Raw genomic sequence first — 24,522 nt, 5'->3', positions numbered from 1 at the left:
AGAAACTAACAAAACTACCAAGGCAAAGCTCTCCAGGAAAATATGTGAGGATTAAAGAAAAGTAATTTTAAAAGACTCCACATAAAATACATATTTTGGTTAAAATCCCTTTCCTAACACAGTAAGGCATCTGCTTATAGGTGCAAACACTCTCAATCCAGTGAACAGCCACTGAAGAGATTCCCAGATGTCTTAAAGAAAAATGCCTAACATTTAAAATATGCTCATTACTTTGTGATTTTTCAAGAGATCTACAGTTAACTGGATAGGGAGAAGGGTAGTGTGAAATGAAAACTTGAATTCACAGTGAAGCACATTGTATCTTTGGTGCTGTACATTAACTTAAAGACATAGTAAACTGATAGATTATACTGAAATTAATTATCTGCACTTAACAGGAAATATTTACTTATTAACTTTAATATTTTAAAATTGTCTATAAACTCTCAATAGTCAGCACAGTGCCTGGGTTTGGGTGATAGCAGCTGTCTATTTTAGCTTTGTGCATCTCTTTGCAGGGCAGACTGTTGGTGTCTATACAGCCCCTCTCCTCTGCCTTTTTAAACTGTTCTGCCTTTTGGGGTTTGTCTCCTTCTCTGACTGACTCTGGGTGTCTTGAGCATACATTTTGTGCTAATCCCTGTGTCTCCAGCTGGGGCAGATCCTGGCAGTACTCCTTGGCAATCTAATAATCATCTTAATCACTGCAGCACGTGAAATGTGCCCAGATGGAAACAAGCAGATCTTTACTGTCACTATGTTGTGAATGACATTCCAGCCCAGGGAATGGGGGACCTACTAATGCCAATATGGGACTGATTCATACCTTAAAAAAGTTTAGCTTAGCTTTTTGCCCCATCACTCGTGATTTGTTTGCTTTAGTTGTCTGGTGGTAACAACAGGCAAAGTTGCAGTCCCTGTTGTCTCTGAATCTACTGATCTAGTCCCTGAGCAGCAGTGTCATCACTGATCTTTTTCATTCTGTCCTAAATTCTGTGGAGTCAGTCTATTAACCACCTCAATAAAAAGTATTCAACCATATAAACTTTATTGAGATCCTTCCACTGGTGGATCCCACTGGGCCACATGCTGTTCCAGGGTGGCAGCTGGGTGACAATCCCTGTGTTCCTCAGGGACCAAGCAAACAGAACAGACATTTAGGGCAATAATTTGGCAAGACTTCAGCAGGGCAATACACCACATGGGCACATTTGCTGTGTCTTGGTGTTTCAAGCTCTGCACTTTGCATCTCTGGTAGCAAATAAAACCATGATGCACTAGGAATGTTGGGCATGTCCCAGTGCAGTTCTCTGTTAAAGGGGATCTGCACAGGGGAGATGGACCTGAGCTAACCAAATGTGTGCTACCTGAGCTGAGCCAGCCCCACTGGGGGAATATTCAGCAGATACAGTTCAAACTTTCTCTGGTCACAGCTCAAAGCACTGAAAAGCAGCTGCTGCTTAACACAGGTGGTCCTCCAATAAATGCAGCAGGCTGGCATTGAGGTATTTCTGGGCACTTTGGGGAAATCAGTCAGGTGGTTGCCCATGAAGGCTGCTCTCCTCACAGCATGCTCATCAAAAGGTGTAACACAAAGCCCACGTTTTTATTTTAACAATGTGCCAGAGTGTGTGGCTCTCCCAGCTGCTGCAGACAGGTTATTGTGCTGCCACAGCCTGTGGGGTGACGTGTGGCCAGCACAGGGCCCAGCAAGGAGGATCTGCACTAATGCCAGGAAGGTACCACACATTTCCTGAGCAGCTTTGCTAACTTCAACAAAAGGTAGAAGAAAGTGAGGCCTGGATATGCTTTTTTTCTGTAACAATCATGCACACAGCTTTTTGAAAGTGTATTTTCTCCAAAAAGTAACTATTTAAAGGAAAGTGCCTGCCTGCCGTCTAGAGATTTCATGTTGTTGTGAAACCCAGTTTAACTCAACTTCAAAGCTTTATAATAAAGGTAGAAATGTTCTGCTGGAGAAAATGTAATTTCTCTTTGCATAAAAAGTAGTGAACTGAGACACAGAGGGATTTAAGTGACCTGTTCAGTACCACTCAGGTTGCATCTTTAGCAGAGATTGGATTAGAACAGACTTTAAATGCTTCATTAATAGATTAATAATTAATAATGAATAGACCTATAAGAGGCTTTTGGGCAGCAAATACTAGGATTATAACTTTTAACTCCCAATCTGCAAACTCACAGGCTTCTCTACCTGGTTATTATTTACTGGTTCATATCTGTTTGTTTCTTCGTCTGTTTCTTTTGTTGTTTCTTCCTATTGTTTCTTTCCTTTGTTATTCCTACTCTTTACTTTTAATGTAATTCCTTCCTCCTTGGCAGGAGAGTGCCTCATTTCACTGGACTGCTCCAAGGAACAGCCCCAGGGACAGCTGGCAGCTCTTGGAGATCAGAAAGTCACTGAGCTGACAGAAATATTCCATGGGACCCACCTGTAGCTGTGCTGCTGCTGAAAGCATCTTCTGCCTGGCCTGGAGGGCTGTGGATGAGGACACAGACACAGCCATGTTCTGCCTCAGCCACCTGATGTCATCCCACATGCAGGACAGCTGCAAAAACACATCCAACAACAGTTCTTCTTCTCAGCATTTGCACAAGTGATACTAAAATGCATTTTGGACTTGGAAAAATCAGTAGATATTGCACATTTTGTGTTTGTGCAGAAGGCAATCTGCTGACTGGATAAACATGACACAGATACTGACTCAGACACAGAAGGTGTTCTGTAAACATCATGAACCTGTTTCAATTGATTTTGGACTATTGTGCAAAACTGATTTACTTTTCTTTGTGATATAAAAAAAGTAGTGTGAGGCAACTTGTGTGATGGCACAACCACAATACCAAACTTAAAACTCCTGGTTATTTCTTTAGGCTCTCGCTCTAAATGTCCATAAAACCTTTATGTACCCACATGGCAATCACTCATCTAGGATCATACCTGAGGAGTTAATTGTATCACTGCCAGTGGCCCAGGCAGGATTTAATCCACATGACTGCTTTGTGAAAATTGCCTTTAACATGAGTGATAAAGCATTTCATCGTTCAGCTTTTTAATGATGTCATTTCACACATTCAGAGTGATGAGCTAAGGCCTATGCATTGCTAGCAACAAATTTGCAGAAGCAATAGATGAAATTAGACTCCCATTACCTTTGTGAACCACAGGAAATCCTGCATAACTGAACTACTGTGAGAGTCATCGATTTCCACAATTGGGATTTGATCTTCATTGGTTACTAACAAATTGTCTTTGTAAAAAAGTATAACAGATAGGTAGAGTCCCCTAAAGAGAGAAGGAAACACTATCAAACACCTTTCATGTCTATTCACATCCATGCCAAATTTAGTCAAAGAATCACAGATGTTAAGTTCTAAGGAGACAAAGTGAATCATCTGGTCTAAACTGTGTAATATAAGGTCATGCAACTTCAGTCACTGAATTCTGAAAAATATTTGGGAAGTTTATCACTTTAGATGATGGGAATGAATCTTAGACATGAATCTAAGAGATTATGGATCTGTGTGAGCCACAGACATCAGTTTCAGTGAGAATTTTGCCAGAGTACACAGTACACAATGGAGGCCTTATGCCCTTTAAAAATCAGAGATTTTACTAAAACTGGTCATTAATGTGCTTAAATTCTGCCCTCCTTTACTTCAGAGTGAATCTGAAGTAACTCAATTGAAATCAGGTGGGTTATTATGGATTTACATTGGTATAATTGAGTGTAATTTGGCCAACATATCTGCAAACCTGTTTATAGAGATCATTCCTTTCAATATTTACCCTCACAATTAGTTACATATGTTAAGTAGTTACTGCAGGGAACTTAAAGACTCTGGAGAGCTCTTCTGAAAGAATCAAACTCTTATCAAAATACAAAGAAGAAAATGCAAATTGAACACTCCTGGCAATGAAAGAAGAAATAATCCAGAATAAGCAACTTCCACTTGCTAAAACAAACTTTCAGGGCTGAGAGTTGGGTCACAGTGGGCTGCAAACCCAGCTGAGGATGTCAGAGTTTTACATGTGTACCTTGTTGCCAGTGGACTATTCCAATTTTATCTGAGCTCTGTGCTTTATATTATGAATGAATGAATGAATGTCACAGCTTCATTAATGAGCAGCAACAGAGGCAGTGCTTTCAATTAGCTGCACTTTGGGTTTGCACATAATATTTCACTCTGTAACAATTTGAATCCACTTCCAAAAGTAACAAGTTAAAAATTATATTGATTTCAGTAGGAGCTGGAGAATTCTTTTCCTGTCAGCTGCACTTGTTTTACACATCTGTGATTTTATCAGTTCATTCTGACCAGTTGCTGTCTCATCAGTAGTGGCACATTCACACATTTGTAAGGTGCTTTTTTCTAATACAGAACAATAACTGCTAAAATTCAGAATGTCTCAAACATAGAAGTAATAACAAACCGTTTCAGAGTCTTCACAAACTTGTTTGATGAATGGAAAAGGTGCTTCAGGCTTCTGGAAACCGATTGCTTGCGACCAGCATTTTGTAATTTAGAACTTTCTGAAATGGGAAAAAGAAGCAAACCCAACCCAGCTCTTAAATTTCAGTCTCATAAAAACCTTTGTTTTTTGAACCACAGTACTAAATTTCAGTCAGTGCCCATTCCTTTCAAAAGACAACATTCAGAAAGATGCTCAAATGCAACCCTTAGAAGGTGTTTTCATTAACTTAGGGATACACAGCAGCAGACAATTTCCTTACTTGCTGCAAACTCAGACAAGATAAAGCTGTTTTGCTCTGAGGCAAGCTTGAACCAGCCCAACACACTCTTAATGCTCAGAAAGGATGGGAATTTTGCAAGTGGTCTCAAAAACCCAAGAAGGGATTTCAATCATCAGTCAACATTTTAGGGTGTTGTAATTTCTAAATTTCTTACCACATGGAGCTTAAGCTTCTAGAAAGTGAATAATTGGTGTCCTGACAGACACTGACATCCCAGCATCACCAACACAACCCAAGGAAAAGCTTTAAGGAGACAAGATTAACTCTCATCTTTCTGTACATCACATTAAATGCATCTGATGTTGCTTGGAATTTTTTTCCTCCATCACAACTGCTTCCACTCAAGTATTGCCTCAGAGCTTCCACAGTTACCTCCAGTAATCTGGAGTCCAAGGAAGAGGTGTAAAACCCTTTTGTTCACTTCATGTCAAAGCTGAGACCTGCTGTGTGCCTGCCAGCATCTCTGGGCCAGCCCTCCAATAGAAGAATTTTATAAAATTGTCCCAATGATCTAAGAAAATGTTGTTAAATTTTTATATATTGCTTTCTTTTTCACTTTCATGAATTTGACTTAATGTCTTCCCTTCTCTCATGCAGGGCCTTGTAAGCCACACTGGGTTTTTGGTTTTGTTTTTTGCAATGCCTATGCTGTTTAATGCTGTTGTAAGAGAAACTGCAGAAATACTTTGAAAAACAGAGTTAATTCTTCAGATATTTGATGTGATATGAAAAGAAAGACAAAATAAAAAACTGTGAAAGCACATCTCACTTTTCCAGGGTCTGTTTATTTGGATGAAGCATGCATCCCCATCTAGACTGGAGTGTGAACCATTTTGAGGGACACCCTTCTCCAGTAGGAAAAAGACTTGACTCATGAAGAGCCACTTGCTGAAAGCTGCTGATCACCTGCTTAGGTGTTCTCAGAGTATTTCCCACTTACCTCTGGTGCAGAATAGGAGGTGCCTGTCTGTGTCTCCCTGCTGAGTTTTAATAAGGAATATTTGAAGAACATCTAAATTTGCTGTTTTCAAAACCCCATCTGTGGAAGTGCTCGGCATATTTTAAATGCTGAATAAATTTGCACCACAATTGGCACATTGAAAGCCCCAGCAAGCAGACACATTATTAGCAATAATTACTGTTCCGTGGAACAGCGAGCACAAAGAGAACAAGGTTCTGTTGGGGGTGAAATCATACAGTTCAGATGTATGAGACTTATTAGATCATCAAATCCATTGTCTTTCCAGTGCAAACTTGTTCTCCATGGCATATTCTCCAATGCACCCTTCAGCTTAAACAGACTCATCCAAATCCATGACTACTCCATTGTTTTCTTCTCCTTCTAAAAATATTCATTTGTATTTCTATCCGTGTCTCCTCAGAAAATGGTTATTTTATTGTGAACCTTTCTCAGTGTGTTGCAGTAATGTAAATGAAATGCTACATGAAAACTCCTGTCTTACTGTTTCCTTCTTCCAAGGTTAAGATCAATTTAGCAATATAAATTTCATTCTAATGATTTTCTTCTGTATTCCCTCCATCTATACAGAGGGAATGGAGGAGGAAATTGCTAAAGGCAAAGCAACATAATTTTGTATAAAACACCCAGAGATTGCATCATTAAAATAAGAGGGCACATTACAAGTGAAATATATGTTATTGGTCTATTCAGTGGTTTGGGTTTAGTCCACAGCTTTGCAGAAGCCAACAGCAAAAGAATTAATGTAAAACTAGATGGAGACTGTAAACTCTCCTATATTGCTATTTGCTTTTGTTTTATAATATTGTGTGTCTAGAAGCCAGAAAACATGGAGCTGAAATTAGAGGATAATTTGGATCTGCAGGAAATGGAACTTTGTCTGTTAGTTAATTAAGTAATAAATAACATAGAGTAACATTCATGGAAAAGCACCAGTAAGCAACACAGTAAGTTTATATTAACAAATGATGCAGCATCTGAGCTGTGAGCTCTTTTAATAGAAGCCTGGGAGTGAGCACAGAGCAGCGAAGATGGGAGAATTTTCAGTGATTAGATTTAGATCAGAAGCTTTCAAGCCTGGACTGAAATAGGCAATTAAATAAAAAGGTGTATTTATGTCATTGCCAGCCTTTCTCTTTGAAGGTAGAGTGTGTATAAAGATTTCTTTGCCTTTTTTTTAATGTAAATACAGCCCACACTTAAAAGCAACCTCCTGGAAGAGCAAGAACCACGTTGCCCCCTCAAGCTTGTGAGCATCTGGGCTCTCTTCTTAAATTCCCAACCTGAACTTCTCTGTCTATAGCTTGGTTCTCAAGTCTCATTTTGTATATTCTCACGAAGAATTATAATCTAAACATTTTAAATGCCCTGTGGAATCAGAGATCCCTCTCTTTGCTAAATGCAATTAAAACTATGTGCTCTGCTTGTGAATCAAATTAAAATTAGAACATTTTTATTTCACCTCTGACTTGTCAAGTAAAATACATTTCAACTGAATTTCAGAAGGAAAATATCTGGTAAGAATTCTACTGAAGAGTTGGGTTCCTTTCTTAATGAAGTGTCACACAATTACTTAATCCACTCTGAATTGTTTAGAAAGAAAGATCTACAAGTAAAAAAAAAAAAAAAAAAACTTAAAAAATATATTTGAAGTGTTGCCAGGAAATACAATTGTAGTAACTCAGTTATCATAGTCTGTAGCATGGTATTATGAAGACAAATGGATGACTGTTATTTGTAATCATCAGGGTTTTCCAGAAGATTAAACATATGAAAGCAAAGCTTCCTAAGTAATTCCCTAGGAGATTTCATCATATCACAGAGCAGGTTCAAAAGCAACAGCTGATCTAATTTCAAAAGCTCTTAAACTCACTGTACATTCCAGTGTATTCTTCCTGGTATTTTTGTGAGCTTGTTTTCTCCAGCCCCTGCAATGCAATGCACAGGGCAAAAGGCAGAGCCTGAATGAACAGACTTGGGCAAAGGATCTGCCTGGAATGTGGGCAATGTCCCCTCCCAGATCCCGCAGGAGCAGCAGCACTTGGCCTGGTCCTCCAGCTCCTCTGGCTTCTGAGGCTTTTGCCTGCGTTGTTCAGATAATCTCAGACCACTGAGATTGATTACTCTCGGTTTTTTCCACCTTCCTGTCACTCGTCCTGCGCTCTGAGCCAGCCTGAGCAGCACGGGCAGGACATTCCACACGGGAACCCCTGTGGGAGCAGCCAAGGTGCCCCAAACCTGCACCCAGGTCTGATCCCAGCTCTGTTCCCACTGAGCTCCAATTCCTGCAGAGCCTGATCTGCTCTCCCAGCTCATCAGTGCTTGTAGGCAGATCCAGGGACCTTCCTCAAACAAGGCTCAGCTCTTTACTGGCAGCTCTACAACAAACGGGGCAAGCAGAGATCACGAGATTGGCATCAACCAGAATGTGGGAAAGGGAATCATGGCAAAGAACAGAAAAATGCTTGGACAGGTCCTCAGCCTGTGTGTAAACAGCAGGGCCATGCTGACTTCCACCCTGTCAGTCAATCATGCTAATTTGCATTAATTAAGAATAGAGATCAACCCTCTGTATTACATGAAGTGAAAGCTGTTATTTGGGGTTTTCATACACAGCAGCTTATCCCAGATCCTTGATCAAACTCCTCAGATTCCACTGAGGTGGATAAATACCAGAATAAAATTTCTGAGTCAAAGTGATGTCATAATTCTTACTTTTCCTGCAAACTTTGTTTTGATTCCTTACCCAATTAGTGAAATAAAAGGGATTGACATCATGATGTATTTAAGGCAAGCTCCAAAGGCTCTCCTATGATGATGCCATGTGATTTATCCAAAATATACTAGTGTGGCATGCTAGCATTACAAGCAATTATGAGATTTTTATTTGGTTGGAGGCAAGGGTGTTGCTCAAGCTGACTCGACAGTGTGGTACTGCCCCATGTGAGGTCCCACAGCCTTTCAGGCACAGAAGAAAATGTTCTGAGCTAAACATACTTTCTGTATTGTTATTTATTATTCAAGGAAAAGGTGTTAGGAAATCAACAAGGAGCTGTCTGTGCTCAGTTTTGAGACTGGGGTTAATTTCAGGAGCAGAGGAATTTTATAAGAACCAGGCACTGGTGTCAGTATGTCAAAAGGAGGGATTTTCTGCATGATGTTTATAACTGCTTCTGTTCTGGGCTGCTATGTCAGTAAAACAATTTATACTAAGAATATTTTCAGATGTTCCATCACTTACTCCCCATTGACTGGAAAGGTGGCCTGAAAGAGCTGAGATAGGCACAAACTCCAGAAAGGGAAAAACTTTACCATGAAAAAATCCTTCTTTAATAGCAGGAAAAGCCATGTAGGAGATAGAATATATCATCTGTATTTTCAGTACCAAGACCACCTGCAAGTGATAATGTTTGCATGAATTTTAATTAGAGAAACAACATTTTCTTGCAATATCTCCTTTCCCTTTCCAAGCATCATAGATGAATAGTTTAAGTTGCTATGGTTACAATGGGTTGTGTCAGACCGTGGATCAGTGTGATGGTAACAAATTCGCATGTAAAGAACAAAGGCTGCATCTTTTCATTTCATCCAGATGATTTTAGCTCGAAGTATTTCTATGATTTTAAATCAATTGATGCAACTTGGCATAGCAGTAGTACTAGGTGAAGAAAAATTAAAACTTCATGATAGTTTAACTTTTCCGTTTAAAGTAAGTCCCTCTGCAATGAGGCATTATTCCAGTTAGAAGTTTATTTTAAGAAAATAAATAGTACTTTTCAACAACCCATATAGAACAGGAGTTTTTATATAGGCTCTAAAAAGAATGCCAAGCTGTTGCCTTGGCTCTTGAGCTATTAAAGGCACAGTCTGTTTCTCATGAATGAAGATTGGCTGAGATATGAACTCTCTCCTAGTTTTGATCCATGTTGTTTTGAAATGTAGCAATCTTATCTTCCCATTGCATTGTGCAAGTATTTTTCATTATGGATTGGCATGACATCCACTCAGTGTCTTCCATTTGGAGGCAGCCAATTCCTTCCTTTTGATCCAAACCAGTTGTTAACTGTCTAAAGTATTTCTTTATATGAAAATATAAAAAAGCTGTCCTTGAAACATTTTAGTGGAATCCTGTGTGAAACTAATTTGGGGGGAAAAACAAATCAATAGGTGTGTAGGGTATGGAGGGAGAAACACTGTGCCTGTGTCTGTGCACATTGCAGCCTTCAGATGTTTTCATCCAACTAATTTCAAGGGTTAAGAGCAAGATAGTGTGCTAAAGTGATTCCAGATGGGCCAATATTAATATCTTTCTTTTCCTGATGAATGAGAAGGTATGACCTAGTTAGAAAACTGCTAAAATTACAGGCGCCACAGAGGCTTCAGCTGGTGCCCTACCACATAGATATTTATCCTTACCTCTGCAATTATAGTGCTGATGAGCTGCTCGAACCTGCTGAAGGAGGCGTTCCAGGGCCTCCGTGTGTCCCCTGTGCCGAGGCTCTCTTCCACTGCAGTCTTTCCAGTCTATTGAACAAAGGAAATAAACAGAAATGAAACACAAAGGTGCAGGAGAGGGTCTAAAAATATTTTCTTGCCTCTGGTACTTCTCGGCTCTAGAGGAGTTTTACGTCTCAGCAGGCAGGAGTAGTTTTTAAGTCAGTTGTTTCTTGTACACTGAGTTTTCTTTGCCTTGTGCCAGCTGGGTAATTAATCATAATGATTATTAACAAAGAGCTCACAACCAGCCTGAGCTCTGAGAAGCTCCTGTAGTGTCTGACTTGGCTGTGGCTGTTTCTCTCCATGAATGAGCTGTGGTGCTGCAGGCAGGGCTGACACTGCCCCTCACCAAGGTCACACAGTGCTCCTTCTGCCACTGCTGCCAACACCAGGAGGCTCCACAACTCACCCACAGTTCTGCAAAGCAGAGAATGAACATCTTCCTACACCCAGAGCTTGCTCTGTAGCCAGAGAAACATTCTTGGAGTAAGATCACTTCTGGAGATTTGCTCCCAGCAGAGGCCTGGACAGATGCTGGCAGTTCCTGCCCTGGAGCCCACGGGCTGCTCAAGCACTGCACTCCTGAGGCAAAATCCTGCTGTGCTTGTCCCACACACCCTCAAACCTCCAACAGACTTGGATGGCACCCACTTGCTGCTAATGAGAATTTCAGTCTTCATTTAAAAAAAAAACAAACTCATCACAAATAGGAAGAAACTGTGTGTATCAGAAAGGAGCTCTTTCATTCCAGACTTGCCTATTTTCATACTTTGATTATAATGAGAAAAGCGCATTGCACCAGTCTCCTGGCCCAAAGGAATGGTGGATGAAGGTATTAAGAGATCTGTCTGCACAGGAGACATGTTCCCATCTTGCTGGCACAGAGGCTGTGTACGTACTCATAGCCACCAGCAGTTTGCTCACTCACTAAATATACAGATCCAGTTTCTAGTGCAAGTTTGGAGTCAAGCATTCCTTCCAATGGGCTCGCTATGCCAGGGATATAAATACCTGTTTATTTACATTTAGTGTAGCAGCCAGAATAAGCCCCATGGAAGGCTGGAAAGAGAAGACATTTGGTATCCTGATAGCCTGTGAGCAGTGTGACAGCCGCAGAGGGGCTGTCCTGTGTGCTCTGTGCTACTGCAGACATCAGGGCCAGCTGCATTTACTGCTCTCTATGGGGAAAATGCCCCTAGAGCTCCTGTGAGCAGCCAGGAGGGACCAGCTGGAACTCACCAGTCTCCAAGTGCTTTGGTGTTATCAGACTGGTAGAGTTTCAAACAACTCTGTGATTTCTCTATCCCAGTAGTTTCCAAACTTTTTGAACCTCCAGATTGCTGACTACCTTAAAAATTACACAGAAACCAGACCAGCTCTCCTCATTGTCCATCACTCACTTGATAATGAATAAACCTAGAAATGTTTCTGTTTGCTGGGATTTCACAGAGAAGCTGCACAGCATTGGTCACCACAGGCTGCTGCAGTGTGTGGGGGAAACAGGAGGACAGGGGGAAGTGCTCACTGTCATCACACACAGAACAGACATCTCCAAGAGTGTCACCAGCCTTTGATGCTCTGGGGTCGGACTGGATCCGTGTCAGGCCCTGCAGCTTTCCTCTCCCTTGCATATTCCTGTGGCTGCTGTTGCAGACAACTTTGTAGAGCATCAATATATTCCCATTTAAATTTTAGGTAAGAGCCATATTTTGTTATGCAGCACTTGTGTAATGTCAGTTTGCTGCCTCCTTGCCAAGCACAAATCTGCTGCTTTGCAAAACCAGTGGTGAAGGCAGCCATGTGAAGAGGGAAGCTCTGCCCCCAGTAACTGCAGTGGTAAATAACATCTTACCTCTCTAATGTGAGTATTACTTAATGAAAAGGTTTGCATTTAGGCTCTGCTGGTCTTACTGTAAAGCTTAAGCATGTGGCCCTAAAGCAAACAATTCCAGAACTCTTTAACACCCTGAGATACTGTACAAGGGGAATGAACAGAATTCTCTCTGTAGCTTTTGTGCTGATCCACTGAAATCTGCAGGAAGATTTCCTTCACACCCCAAAACTTTGGAGCTGCACATAATGTCAGATTTGAGAAGGTTAATAGCAGGGGGCTATAAAAAGGGAAGAGAATGCAATATGTTGAAAGCAACATTCACATAATACAGAGTTGCAGTCTTAAATACCACCTGTGTTTCCAGGAGTGCTCCTTCTTTGGGGATATTTGGCTGAATTACTGGCAGCTACTGTGAAAGAATCTGTCCCCCAGCTGATGTAAATTTTGGGTTTCTGGGGCCAAGTCCCGTGTAGTTACACCTGGCTATAGTCAAGGTAATTGCACATCACCAAGTTATTCAGTTATCCACAGTAGATTTTGTCCCATGATTGTAGCCCATTTTTGTTCTCAAGCAGAATATTTCTTTACCCTAGTTCTGGTATTGTTCTGGAGAAAACACAAGAACAAAACTGAAGCAAAATGGGACAATGGTAATGCTAAAGCCTTATTTATCCAACCCTCTCTATTATGACCACTGAGAGTAGGTACAGCTTGTTATATTTTTTCACATTAGCATCCAAGGTTATTAAATTGCTACATTAGCCTAATAAAAACTAGTGTTAATGCAATAAAAAGAAAAGTCCCACTTTACTGCATTAATCAATACAAGGGGAGCTGTAATACACTGAGTTTGGCAAAGAACATTAAGTCTGGAAAAGCAACTAACAATGCAATGTGATTATAATAGATTAAAAATTACAGATGACAAATTGTAGCCCTAATGGAGTCTGAGAAGACCTGTTGAAGAGTGGAAAAGGAAGAAAGGCTTTTGGACATTTCTGGAACATTTACAGGCTACATCCTACCACCATGTGTGTCCACACTGGAGAATTTTATGTACAGGATGCTGTAAGAATGGTCCAGTGAATGGATCTGTAATGCTACAAGGTAAAACATAAAACTACATGGGATACATGTAAATGTTTTACTTCTAGCAGCTCAGAATCGGGTTTTGATCCATTCATGTATGGATAAATGAAGTTCCATACATCAGAACCCTCCTAACAGAAATAAAGATTAAACTAGTTCTGATTTTTAAAAGTGTTAATGACTAGAAACAATTTTCTGTCAAAGGACTGAAGAAGAATAAAAGCTAAGACATAAATATACATAAATTATTTTGCTCATTTTTTGGCGTTTGGAAGGAGTTGAGTCTTATTATTTACTTCACTTGTAGATGACATGACAATTACATTGTGAACTCCAATATCACTTAGCAAAATGGGAGGGCAGACAAACCCAACCTACTTGAAGGTGAAGCATATTCAGGAGTGGATTTGCGTGGAGGTCCCCATCCTCTCACGTTGTATGCTGAGACACGGACACAATATCTCTGGCCCTGCAAATGGAAACAACTGGAGTCAAAACTGTCACTGGATTCAAAACCTCGGCTGTAACAACTGCAAAGCAGTGGCTCACAATGATTTTTTGTTTCAGTGAGAAATTAAAATAGCTTTAGTAATTTAAATGCACCATGATAGATTGAAACCAACTACAAAAATTTGAGGATAAGGTTTGAGACCCAGTTCTGTTTGGTGTAAAAGAGATAGAGAAAGACAAATAACAAAAATGAGAATGACTGCCATCAACATGTGCATTTCTGGAAGAAGGAGAAGAGAAAATGTTATTTGAGGTATGGGTCATCAGAGTCAGGTCTAGATTTCTCAAGAGCCTTTGATCTGCACTGATTATCTCATGATCCAGAAAACATCAGCTTTTGCTCCAGGCTTTTCCAATTTCTCCCGAGAATGATATCTCAAAAAATGGTTCTATTCCTTTGCAACTTTTGGATTATGGCTGCCAGACATGCTGTGCTCAATCACTGGAACGTGTTGCTACAGGAAAGGCTCTGCAGTGATTTCCAAGGGGTGGTGATGCAAATTCTCCTGTCTTTGTGTCACTGTGGGGACTGGGCCATGAAGGTCTAAATGAGTCCTCTGGAACTCACCGTCCTGAGACCTGTGATGGAGCACCTCAAAGAGTGAAGATTATCCATAATTATTTCACCAGCCAAAGGAGAAAAGTCTTCTGAAGAACTCCATTCCACTAGAAACAAACAGTAGGAGAAAATCAAGTCAGGTACCAGTCCAAGCAAAGAAATCAAAGGGCTTGAATCACTCACAGATTAACTTTTCTCCTGGCAGTTTCCCAGTCCATGTGGATATTAAAAGTCATGTTTAACAGTAATGAATAGCAAATACCTAGTAATTAAATTATATGTCTGTGTATGGGAGACAAAACCAAAATATTGTTCAAAAGCTTTTCAGGAAAGAATACTTAAAAATAGACTGCAATACAAATTACTTTGAGTCACCACTGTCCTCATTTGAACAATTTCCTTTTAAAAACACAAATAGTGGAAAAGAGAAGATGAAGGAATTGGACCTGTTAGTGCCCGCTGTCCATACTCTTCCTCACTACTTGTAAAAATTATTGTGCACATAAAACAGTATTGAGCAGACCATGAAATACTACTGGATCATTTGAAAAAAAAGAATATGTGCAAGTGAGGAACAGATGGCTGAAGGCTGGAAACCAGCCTTTTTTTCTTAAATTAATCCTTATTAATGAGAGATGCCATCCCGGTTAATCCTGGAGTCATACCTCTGGGATTTAATGACTTGTACCTTCAGATTCAAATTTCCAGGAAAACCTATCAAAACCATAGTGAAATTAATCTCTTGAATTATTCTATGGTAGAAACTGAGAAATCTCATTAATTTCTTAGATTTACACTTAATAATTCAATATAAAGCTTTCCTTTATTTCCTAAAACCTGTCTGCAGAATATTTTTTAGATACTTTATTTGTATATTCATTATATATATTGGAGTTGATAATTTAGAATAGATCAGAGAATATAGGTATTCTAATTTAAACACGTGTAATTTTCATCTTCTGGCAGTGTCATGCTGGTATTTTCACGTTAAAAGAAAATGGCTTCAGAGAATTTCTTGTTCAGTGTATACAACATTTAACTGCCAGCACATTTTTCTGAAACAGCCAAGTATCAATAGCACAACTCATTTTTCCCTTCTCCCCTAATCGCTCCCTTTCTATGATTGCAGTTTGTGAATGCACAGCATGCTCTGCAACAGTTTTGTGTTTGCTGCAATGAAAAGATTAGTTTTTTATATTCTCTTTGAATTTCTTTCACTGTGTATTTTTCTAGTTTTCCACGGGTTTTAAATACCTAATTACTGCCACCTTCAGTGGAAGCTATCTCTGCACATTAGTAGGAAAATGTAGAGACTGTTGCAGCACCATATTGTAGGGTTTTGTTGACAGTTTAATTATAGGAATACTTAAAGGTAACATTGAACTTGATGGCCTGTCAGACTTTCCATTGTAAACTGTGATTTTCAAGGTTTCTAACTCCACTTGTATTCAATCACTGCAGACACTGTACAAATGCTGCAGACTTAAGACGTGTTTTCTGTTTCCCAGAAGGAGAAACCAGAAGGAGAAACCCTGCTCAAACTGCTGAATGTGTTGTCAACAGGCTTGCAGTCACTTCAGACACCATTTTTTTCTTTTCAGGGATTCATGTCAAGCATGAATCATGTCACTCAGGATGAATTCTGCAGCAAATCCTTCCTCAGGCATGCCTGAGTGTCCTGCTCCAGGAGAGGGGCAGAGCTTGGGTCACACTTCAGGCAGCACAAAGCAAAAGCTAAGGGTGAGAGAAGTAGCTCTAAGAGGCTTTTGATCTTCCCAAATTTTTAACTGTTCCATGGACTGGAGGCTTCCCAGATATAAACTGGTACTTCAAGAGGCGTATTTAAATTTATTTAAGCTTACACAAATAAAAGAAATAAATAAATAGCCGGTGGTGGCTGAGCCCCATGGAATTGAAACACGGGATTATGATATTGGCCTGTGGACCAGGTTATGGTTATCATGCTTCAGAACCCTCCTTTTAAAGGATATTTACCTAACAAGATGGTGTATCCAAAGTTACTCAAAACTTAATTATCAAATATATTTATTTAAAAACTCACTTTTGGAAAAAAAACCCGTCTCCCCGTTTCAATAAAAATTTCCATAACTGAAAAATAAATATTTTTTCAACAGCTGTGTTGGAAAAGTGCCTTCTTTTCCCCCTCATTTCAAAGTATATCTGTCATAAAGAAACTCATAACAAGTTTTGGAATTTTCTTGCTTGCCTATAATTTTAACAAACTTTTTTCCTCCTGTGATTTTACTGATTCAAGTGAGAAGATGACATGATACTGCTTTAAAGAAATGCAGATCGACAGAAATAATTTATCACTTCAGTTTATATCTCCTCCTCTGCATTGCCAGTTTTCAGCTCTCTACTGTAATGGTCATCTGAAAATAATATATAATATTCTGCTATACTGATTCATTTGGCTCCTAGGAAGACATGGATACCAGTTTTCCTATTTTACAGAAGTGAAAATGAAGTAGGGAGGGGTGGAGCACCTGGTTCAGTCAACAGGCCCCAAAACAAGGGCAGAATCCAGGTATGAGGGCAGTGTTGTTCCCATTGCCTGGTTTTGTGGGATATCTGCAGCTCTTCCTGGTACCAATACAAATCCTCTCACCCATGGTCTTACCCTGCTGGTGGATCTGGGCCTAAAAATTATGTAATTTGTGCATGAGCAACCCATCATGAAGATTCAGCTAAATCTTTGCCTCCTTTGTGAAGAGTGAGTGCTGGGAGAGAGCAAACAGAAATTACCGACCACTTGTGTCACGCTGGAGTCCTTGGGACTTTAAGGAAGAACAAAAGGCTGCCTCACCTCAGCGTGTAAATGCTGAATTATAAACACGCTCAAGCAGAGAAAGCTGAGGATGAAGAGGGTCCTTTATGAGAGCCCAGGAACAGGAGCTGGTCTTGTAGACTGCACCAACTGTACTGTAAAGGACCTGAGAGCTGTTGGGTGAATTAAGGATGGAGCATGTTCCAGTCCTGTTCTGAACACCCCAAAGGGCTGCTTTGTTGTGAACGCTGAATGTCTTTGCTGTTGCGGCTTTCCATCTGACACTTCATGTTATGTCAGAGCAGGGCTTTTTTGTGTGTTTAATATATTGGTGACTATGTGTTTTAATGAAGGTGCCCTGTATTCCAGAGCTAGCAAATGCACGATGTGTTGCTGCGGTCGCCAAGATAAGTAGTAATTTTTAAATAAACAGCAGTATAAACAGTTACATAAAACTCATGTAAATTGCTGGCACATAATTTTAGACTGGCTTAAGTTATGTAACTTACTCGTGGCCAAGTTTTTTTTTTTCTTTTTTTTTTCTTTTTTTTTTTTAATACTCAATTCACTCACTTTAAAATAAAGGGAGAAGTTTATTTTCACCTGTTTCTTTTCCAGTCACAATCTTTCTCTTACACTGATCATGCCTTTAACAGCTTATCAGAGAGATGGACAAAGGGAAGACACAAAACACTTCCTGACCCTATTGTAGATTTATTCAGGAAAGCACCTTCTTCTCCTGAGTGGAGCAAATAGCCTGAGCCACAGTAGAATTTGTTTCTTGTCTTGACATTTGTTTTTCCTTGCCTTTTCTGGTGTTTCCAAACAAATAATTTTGTTATTTATTAGCTTTCTTTGAAATATGAAACTGACAGAGAGCACCACCAGAAACCACTTCATGCCAACTTTTTCTGCTTGCTTATCTTGACGAAAAAAATTAATCATTTGCTCTCATAATGTCTTAGCAACTGGATTCAAGGACATAAAACACTGCCATTCATATGAATAAAATCAGGATGAAAGACAATAAACAAATACTTATCAAACAAGTGGAGAGACCTGAACATTAGTGGAAAGCAGGAATCTGTTGGTGTAGAGCATCACCAGCTCTGATGGAGAACTGTTTGCAGTATTTGGTCAGCTCCTCCTTGCTGTTTTCAAGCATTCTTTCCAGCCTGATTTAAGAAAGGAACCCAATTTTGAACCAGATTTTCAGTTCAGGCTGTGTTTATGCCTCTCTCATGTTTGGAAATCCTCCAATGATAGGAGAAAGACAAGTCATACCAGCTGTAGGGACTATTGACAGCATAATGCTTCCATTAGGAAAAAACAAATGTTTGGCACTGAGCAGTTTGTGCAAACACAGAAGTTAAAACACAGTCATGCCCTGGGACTTGCATTTCCAGGTACAGCTTAAATTAAAACCTGAGCTCCAAACTGTTCTAAATACTAGTGTTCATTATTTTGGATCTTATCTATCATTTCAGTTATTTCTGTAAACTTATCCAAGGCTCTTTGTACTGGGTTAGTAGAAGCGTCAGTAAAGCTGAAGAGGAATGAAAAAAGATGTAAAAAAGCAGCTCTGTGCCCACCTGAGGCAAACAAAGCCCTGCTGTGGTGTGGTGGGAAAGAGCTGCAGCAGGGTTTGAGGGCCTCTCAGCATAACAGGACAGTGCAAGACAGAACACCAAGAAAAGCATCTCTAGACTATTCCTAGAGAGAACATCTTCATTTGGAACTTCCATGGTTATAAATCTTCACAATTCTTATTTCAGAGATTTTTTTTTAATAATCAAATACTTTATTTGCAGTAAATCTTCTTCCCAACCGCTCTGGGTTCCTTTGCTTTTGCACCTGCTAATAATAACCAATGATTTTAAATTACCTTTCTTGTGGCCCTGTTTCTGGATGTTCCTTTGACCCAGGCCAGAATACTCTATTTTATGTCTTGACATTTATGGGAACCATTATGACAGCAGGCTAGGTGCCAAAGACACATCTTTGCTTGATCATGGTTTCACTAGTTCATCTTAAAGCAAGTCTGCATTATAGAAATGATTTATAAGACACTATTTTAACTGAAATTTTAATAAAATTCTCACCAAGAGAATATATGTATTAAAAAAAAAAAAAGATCTTTTTTCTGAAGTATTTGATTAGCATTTTCTAAATCCCAGCAATTCTTTATCTGTTTGCAATAAGACCAGCTATTTCAGAACAAGAAGGAAATTTTTTCCTCTGTTAGTGAAAATGACATTTCTTATTAACATTTTATAAATAACTAAGAAAATGTGCCATGTGGGTGCACATTCAGCCTTCCAATATGGGCCAGTGGTTAGAAATCAACAATGGATTGTAATAACAGCCAAGATTTGTTTCTCAGCCCTAAAATGACAAACATATCCCACTGTGGAAGGAAAAGTGGGAGAGAGCATGTGTTAGGACTGTGAGATGAGACTGGAGAATAAATGGGGTTCTTATGCAGAGGCTTCACATCCCAGAAAAGCTTGGCTTGGATTCTGCAAGCTTCCCCTCCCAGTGGGAATGTTGTTCTCCTGTGATCTGTGCAGCCAGAGCTGGGGGGAAGCTCCCACATGCAAGGACCAATTGTTGGTGTGAAGTGCACACGGGGCAGGCTCAGCTTCGTCCCAAAGCATGACATTAAAATCTAATTAATAATGAGCAGCTGGGATAATGCACACAAAAAAGTAAATCTGTCTCAATGTAGGAGGCAGAGCACTGCACAGTGTGGGGAGCAAAGGAAGAAAATACACAGACACTAATTCAAGTTACCTGTTTAAGGGGATTCCACTCCTTGTCCTCTGGTTCTGTGGTATAAAGAGGGATTTTTCTGCATAGGTGTTGATTAACCATATTAAGGCCTTTATTTCTTTATTGACTAATCTGTACAATAACTTAAAGAGCTTTCACCTTCCCTAGCCATGCAGGCAGGTGTTGCAGGCAAAACAGCCTTGATTTGAGGAGTTTTTACTTAATTTAATTTATTGCCAAGTAACACAAATTTCTAATAATTCGTTACAAGTGAGAAGAAAGTAAATATAATTAAAAAACCCCAGCATTTAAGTGAACACCTTCCCCCCATCCTTACTAGACTGAGCTTAATCCACTTATCCTGCCCCTTTCCTGCTGTCAGCCTCCCTTCTCTCTGCTGTGGCTCTCACTCCATGCTGGGTTCTCCATCACACTGAGCCAGGCCAGGCCAGTTGTGTGCAGCCCACGGCCTCTCCTGACCTCCCACTCCTTCCCTGGCTACTGGAACCTTCCATCCATGCCCATCACTGTGCTCAGGAGTGAGCCAGCTGGGTGCTCAGGTGAGATCTGACTGAGCTCAGACATGGGTTAAGAGGGAGCTCATGGCTGAGCCATGGGTGTTCAGTAAATGAACTGGGTGCTCATGCACAAACTGATGGGTGTTCATGCCTGAACTAACTGGGCACTCGTGCATGGAAGCAGCAAACCCTGCACTCGATGCTCGATACACAAATCAGGAGCTTGCAGCAGATCCCAGAACCTGATTCCAAATTTACAGACATGCATCAGCTCTGGGGGTCAGATCTGATTACTGGAACAGGATCAGGCTTTGACTGGGGAGGAAAATAAGACCCAGACCTTTGATGCTCTTCAGTGGTCCAGGAAAGTCCATGATAAGGCCAGAGAAGACTTAAGATGAAGCTGTGAGCAGGGAAACTTTGCCATAAACCCTTTGAAGACATTCTGGTTTTGTTGAAGTCTTCAATGAGTCTTCATTCCCAAATCCATTAATCAAAATACCTGCTAAATCATGGACCTCCTTCAAGACAGAAGCTGAAGGTCTGGAGTCCCAGTCCTGCCACTGACTACATGGAATTCACCTCTTCTATGCCATGCCTATGAACTGGAAGCTGTAACAGCCACATGCAAACAACAAAAAAATCCCCCAAAACTTACTGATTTGCTAAGTCAAAGCAAATGTAAAAGACAAAGCAGTGTAAAAAATTCAACAACATCATGATACAAGCCTTTTTCCTTAAAAACCAAGGCAGACAAAAGTAGAGTCTGTATGTCTGGGTTTTCTCAGAGCTATTCATCCTGAGCTGCTGTTCAAAATCCATATAAAACACAAAGCAGGAGGAAAGAATGATTCAGCTGAGTAACCGGTGTTTGATTAGCTACATTCGTTAATTACACCATCACTTAATATGTGATTCATGTTCAAAGGTGATTTTAAATACATAACAAACTTAAATAATAGAAGGTCTTAAATTTTATGTTAAGTCCAGCGCATACTACAGACATTGACAGGAGCTAGAAATAGAAAGGTTTGTTTTAACTTTTATACATTTCTGTACTGGCTAGGCATAAAAATAGAAGTCAAATTGCACAGTCCTGTTAGCTACCAAAATGTAACGTGCAAATAAAGTGCCCGGGAGACCTAATAAAATGGCATAAATGAACTACTGTAAAAAATATCAGACCACACCTATTCAGCAGGATAAATTCAAATGTCTTACAAAGAAATGTATTCTCTTTTCTTTTAATGGAGCAAGAACTGTTTTAAGGAAAGAAAGAACGAGTTTCAAAACATACAAAGAAACTTTGAATGATAAGTGGAAAGGGTTTCAAGATGAAGTGCAGAATGCTGCTCAATTCCACTATGGACTGGACCAGAATCAAGCAGTGACACAGCATCTGCTTTAGAGAGACAGAGGTATTATTGTTAAAGCACTTTGTTTTCATAAGATTCGTGTGCACAAGCATTCATCTCCATAACCAGGGTTCTTCTAGAAGTCAAAGAAAGCACAGGCTTGCAGCTTTCCACTCTGACACTGCTGTGTGAGCAGACAGTTGCCACCAAAGTGGAGAAAGATACATATAGGTATCTATATAGAAATATAGCAATATATCTGAATATTTAGGTCTTTGAGGATCACTGCAGGGAACCTGCTATGGAACAAATCCAGACTTGGTCAAATATAGAAGGCCAATTTTTGATGTGCCCATGGGGGCAAGCAGAAGCCCACACAAAATGATGAGATTATTTGTGAAAGGAATACCCTCAAGAACAGAACATGCAGAATCACAATCAAAATGTACAGATCACTCCTGTGAAGTTTTGGAAGTTTTTCACACTGAAATCTTTAACATAAATTTTCCATTGACCTGGAGAGAAGCCAGCTGAGAATCCCAGATTCAGGTTTCTTTTGAACAGGTCTCAAACAGCCCCTGGCTCCTGATTCCTGAGCACAGGTGCTGACCTTGGTGCAAAGGCAGCTCCACCCATCCTTTGGCTGAGACTCCCAATGACAACAGCAAATTCTGCTGTGCTGTTCTGGACTGGGACCCATTTCATGCAGCTGTGTGACAGCAACATCCTGGGTGCACTGCATATCCAGCCAGGACTGAAACAGTGACTCAAAGACAATTAAAATTATTCTCATTCAAAAAAAATTCTGAAATGGACCACAAAGTGTTTTGGAAGATGGGAGTCAGGGAATGACCTTTTCTCAAAATTTAAGCAAAACATAACTCCTTATTTTCTGATCTAAGCCAATCTGTTTTGTTTTGTTTTGTGTTTTAAAGAGCTATGCTGACTGAAATTAAAAATCTTCTCTCCATCCAAAAAAAATCCTGGAAGGCAGCTGGGAAGTTCTGACAAACATGAAATACTCTCCTAAAATACCAAACTAAACAAAAAGGTAAAAAGGGCTAAAGTGGCCTAGACAGCTCAGCATCACTATCTGGGAAATAACTTGGCATCCACAGCTACAACCAAACAGAGAAGATTAGCTTTGTTTGCTACATCAAACATGTCTTTCTTCTTCTCTCTTCAAACATAAATAGTTCCAGGCTCTAAAATAAATTAGCTCAACTTGGGTTATACAAGCTGTTTCATTTTTTTTCTTCAAAAGGGAATATAGATGTTTGTTTAAAAATTGTAAATAAAATATAAACAGAGATTTTTCATTGCATGGTGATCCTTTCCAGTAGGTAGTGATCAGCACTATGTCCATTTTTCTTCCTTATTCTATACTTTGGGATCACAGCATTATTATGGCTACTTCTGATGAGAAATAGATGAAAAAAAATCATGCAGTAAGAGGAAGTTTATCTGTACTTATTCACTGTAAATGCAAAATAATAAGCAGGTTTTAAATCCACAGGAAAAAAAAAAGGTAAGAAAAAATTACTTAACATTACTTCTAATTTTTTTCCTTTGAAAAAACCTGCTCTCTTTATGTGTATGTGTTGTGGGGAACATGTGAACCCTAGAAAGGCTGATTAGTGAAAAAGAACAGCCCTGAAAAAAAGCTTTGCAGCACTTGCTGCTGGTCCCTAGTGGGATGCTCCTGGGAGCTGAGTGCTGTCTGTCTGTCTGGGTTATGCTGCTCTGGGGAATTGTTCATCGAGATGGTTTCAGTGGTGTCCTCTGGGACAACAAAACATCCTGCAGTACCAGTGTGCTGCTACAAACACAAAGCTCTCCCTGGCTTCCAACTGTGGCAAGTTGTTTTATGTGTAAACGTGGAACGTTTTGATTGCGTTTTCAAAGATGTAAAACTAAAGCAGGTCCTAAATACTTCCATGGTGGGATGTGAGGTTTGGTTCTAGGGCACAATTAGCCAAGGACAGGGTTTTTTTTTTCCTCAATATTACAGTGATGCTTCACATCCTTCCTAAAACTGGCTGGGGTGAGGTGTCTCTGGCTTTGAATCTTTCTCTAGCATGGAGCAGATTATTACTTTTATTATTGATTTATGTCATGCCTGTCTGCTTCCAGCCTCAAAACACTTTACTAAGTTACAATATACTTAGGAATCATTTCATGTCAGCCACCACCACACTGCAGCCTTCTCCAGAGGGAAACTGAAGGGAGCCATTAGGATGGTGCCTGCAACATTAAACAACAATCCAGGAAAGGAAGTAAAGAATACTCTGGCTCCTTAAAGCAATGGCTGAACAGAATGCAGCCACTGAGCTGCCATCCAGCTGGGACACCAAAGTCAATACCCATTCACCGTGTGTGGTTAAAATTAAATCTCCTAATGAAGTGAGATGGTTTTAGTGGTTAGAGAGTGAGTGCAAAGTATTATTCTCCTGTATGATTATTTGTAAGTTATACAGCTAACAAGGGAAAAGATCACACACAGGAAAACAGCAGACAGTTAGGTAATGTTCCAAGCTCAGTTTCTAAAAGGCATTTGGAATAAAATAAAGCTTTGGAAAAAAATATATTAAAAAAAAGGAAAAAAAAAAAAGAAAAAAAAGAAAGATGACATGGGAAAAATGGAATTGGAAGTTTTTCACTGTTTTTAGGGAACTAAACTAAACTGAACAAAATTGATGTCAGTTTTTATTCCCTATAGTTCAGATCCAGAGAAAAGAACATTGTTAGTTTCTGTTAATGAGTAGGTATTCCCTAAACACTGTTGCAAATGCTCCTGAATTTTAATTTGCTTAGAAAAAGAAATAGTAAAGTATTGAGGGAAA

The 24,522-nt window shown here is 39.8% G+C and overlaps 1 protein-coding gene across 1 annotated transcript in view; it reads right to left on the bottom strand.

Annotated features, from left to right (window-relative positions):
- The window catches only part of LOC131574372 (ankyrin repeat and fibronectin type-III domain-containing protein 1-like), a gene marked incomplete at both ends in the record, with an annotated part of 37,886 nt that overhangs the window by 4,722 nt on the left and 8,642 nt on the right, over positions 1 to 24,522 (bottom strand). The window contains 6 exons of the mRNA XM_058828815.1: positions 2,454 to 2,570; positions 3,175 to 3,307; positions 4,457 to 4,556; positions 10,174 to 10,281; positions 13,556 to 13,646; positions 14,256 to 14,353. Coding sequence (XP_058684798.1) covers positions 2,454 to 2,570; positions 3,175 to 3,307; positions 4,457 to 4,556; positions 10,174 to 10,281; positions 13,556 to 13,646; positions 14,256 to 14,353 — 647 coding nt within the window. The remainder of the gene's footprint in view (positions 1 to 2,453; positions 2,571 to 3,174; positions 3,308 to 4,456; positions 4,557 to 10,173; positions 10,282 to 13,555; positions 13,647 to 14,255; positions 14,354 to 24,522) is intronic.

The sequence above is a fragment of the Poecile atricapillus genome, unplaced genomic scaffold (assembly GCF_030490865.1).
Source record: "Poecile atricapillus isolate bPoeAtr1 unplaced genomic scaffold, bPoeAtr1.hap1 scaffold_275, whole genome shotgun sequence".
In the NCBI taxonomy this organism is placed as follows: Eukaryota; Metazoa; Chordata; class Aves; order Passeriformes; family Paridae; genus Poecile; species Poecile atricapillus.
The sequence above is the reverse complement of the archived record's forward strand: the minus strand, read 5'-3'. Positions and strand labels throughout refer to the sequence as shown.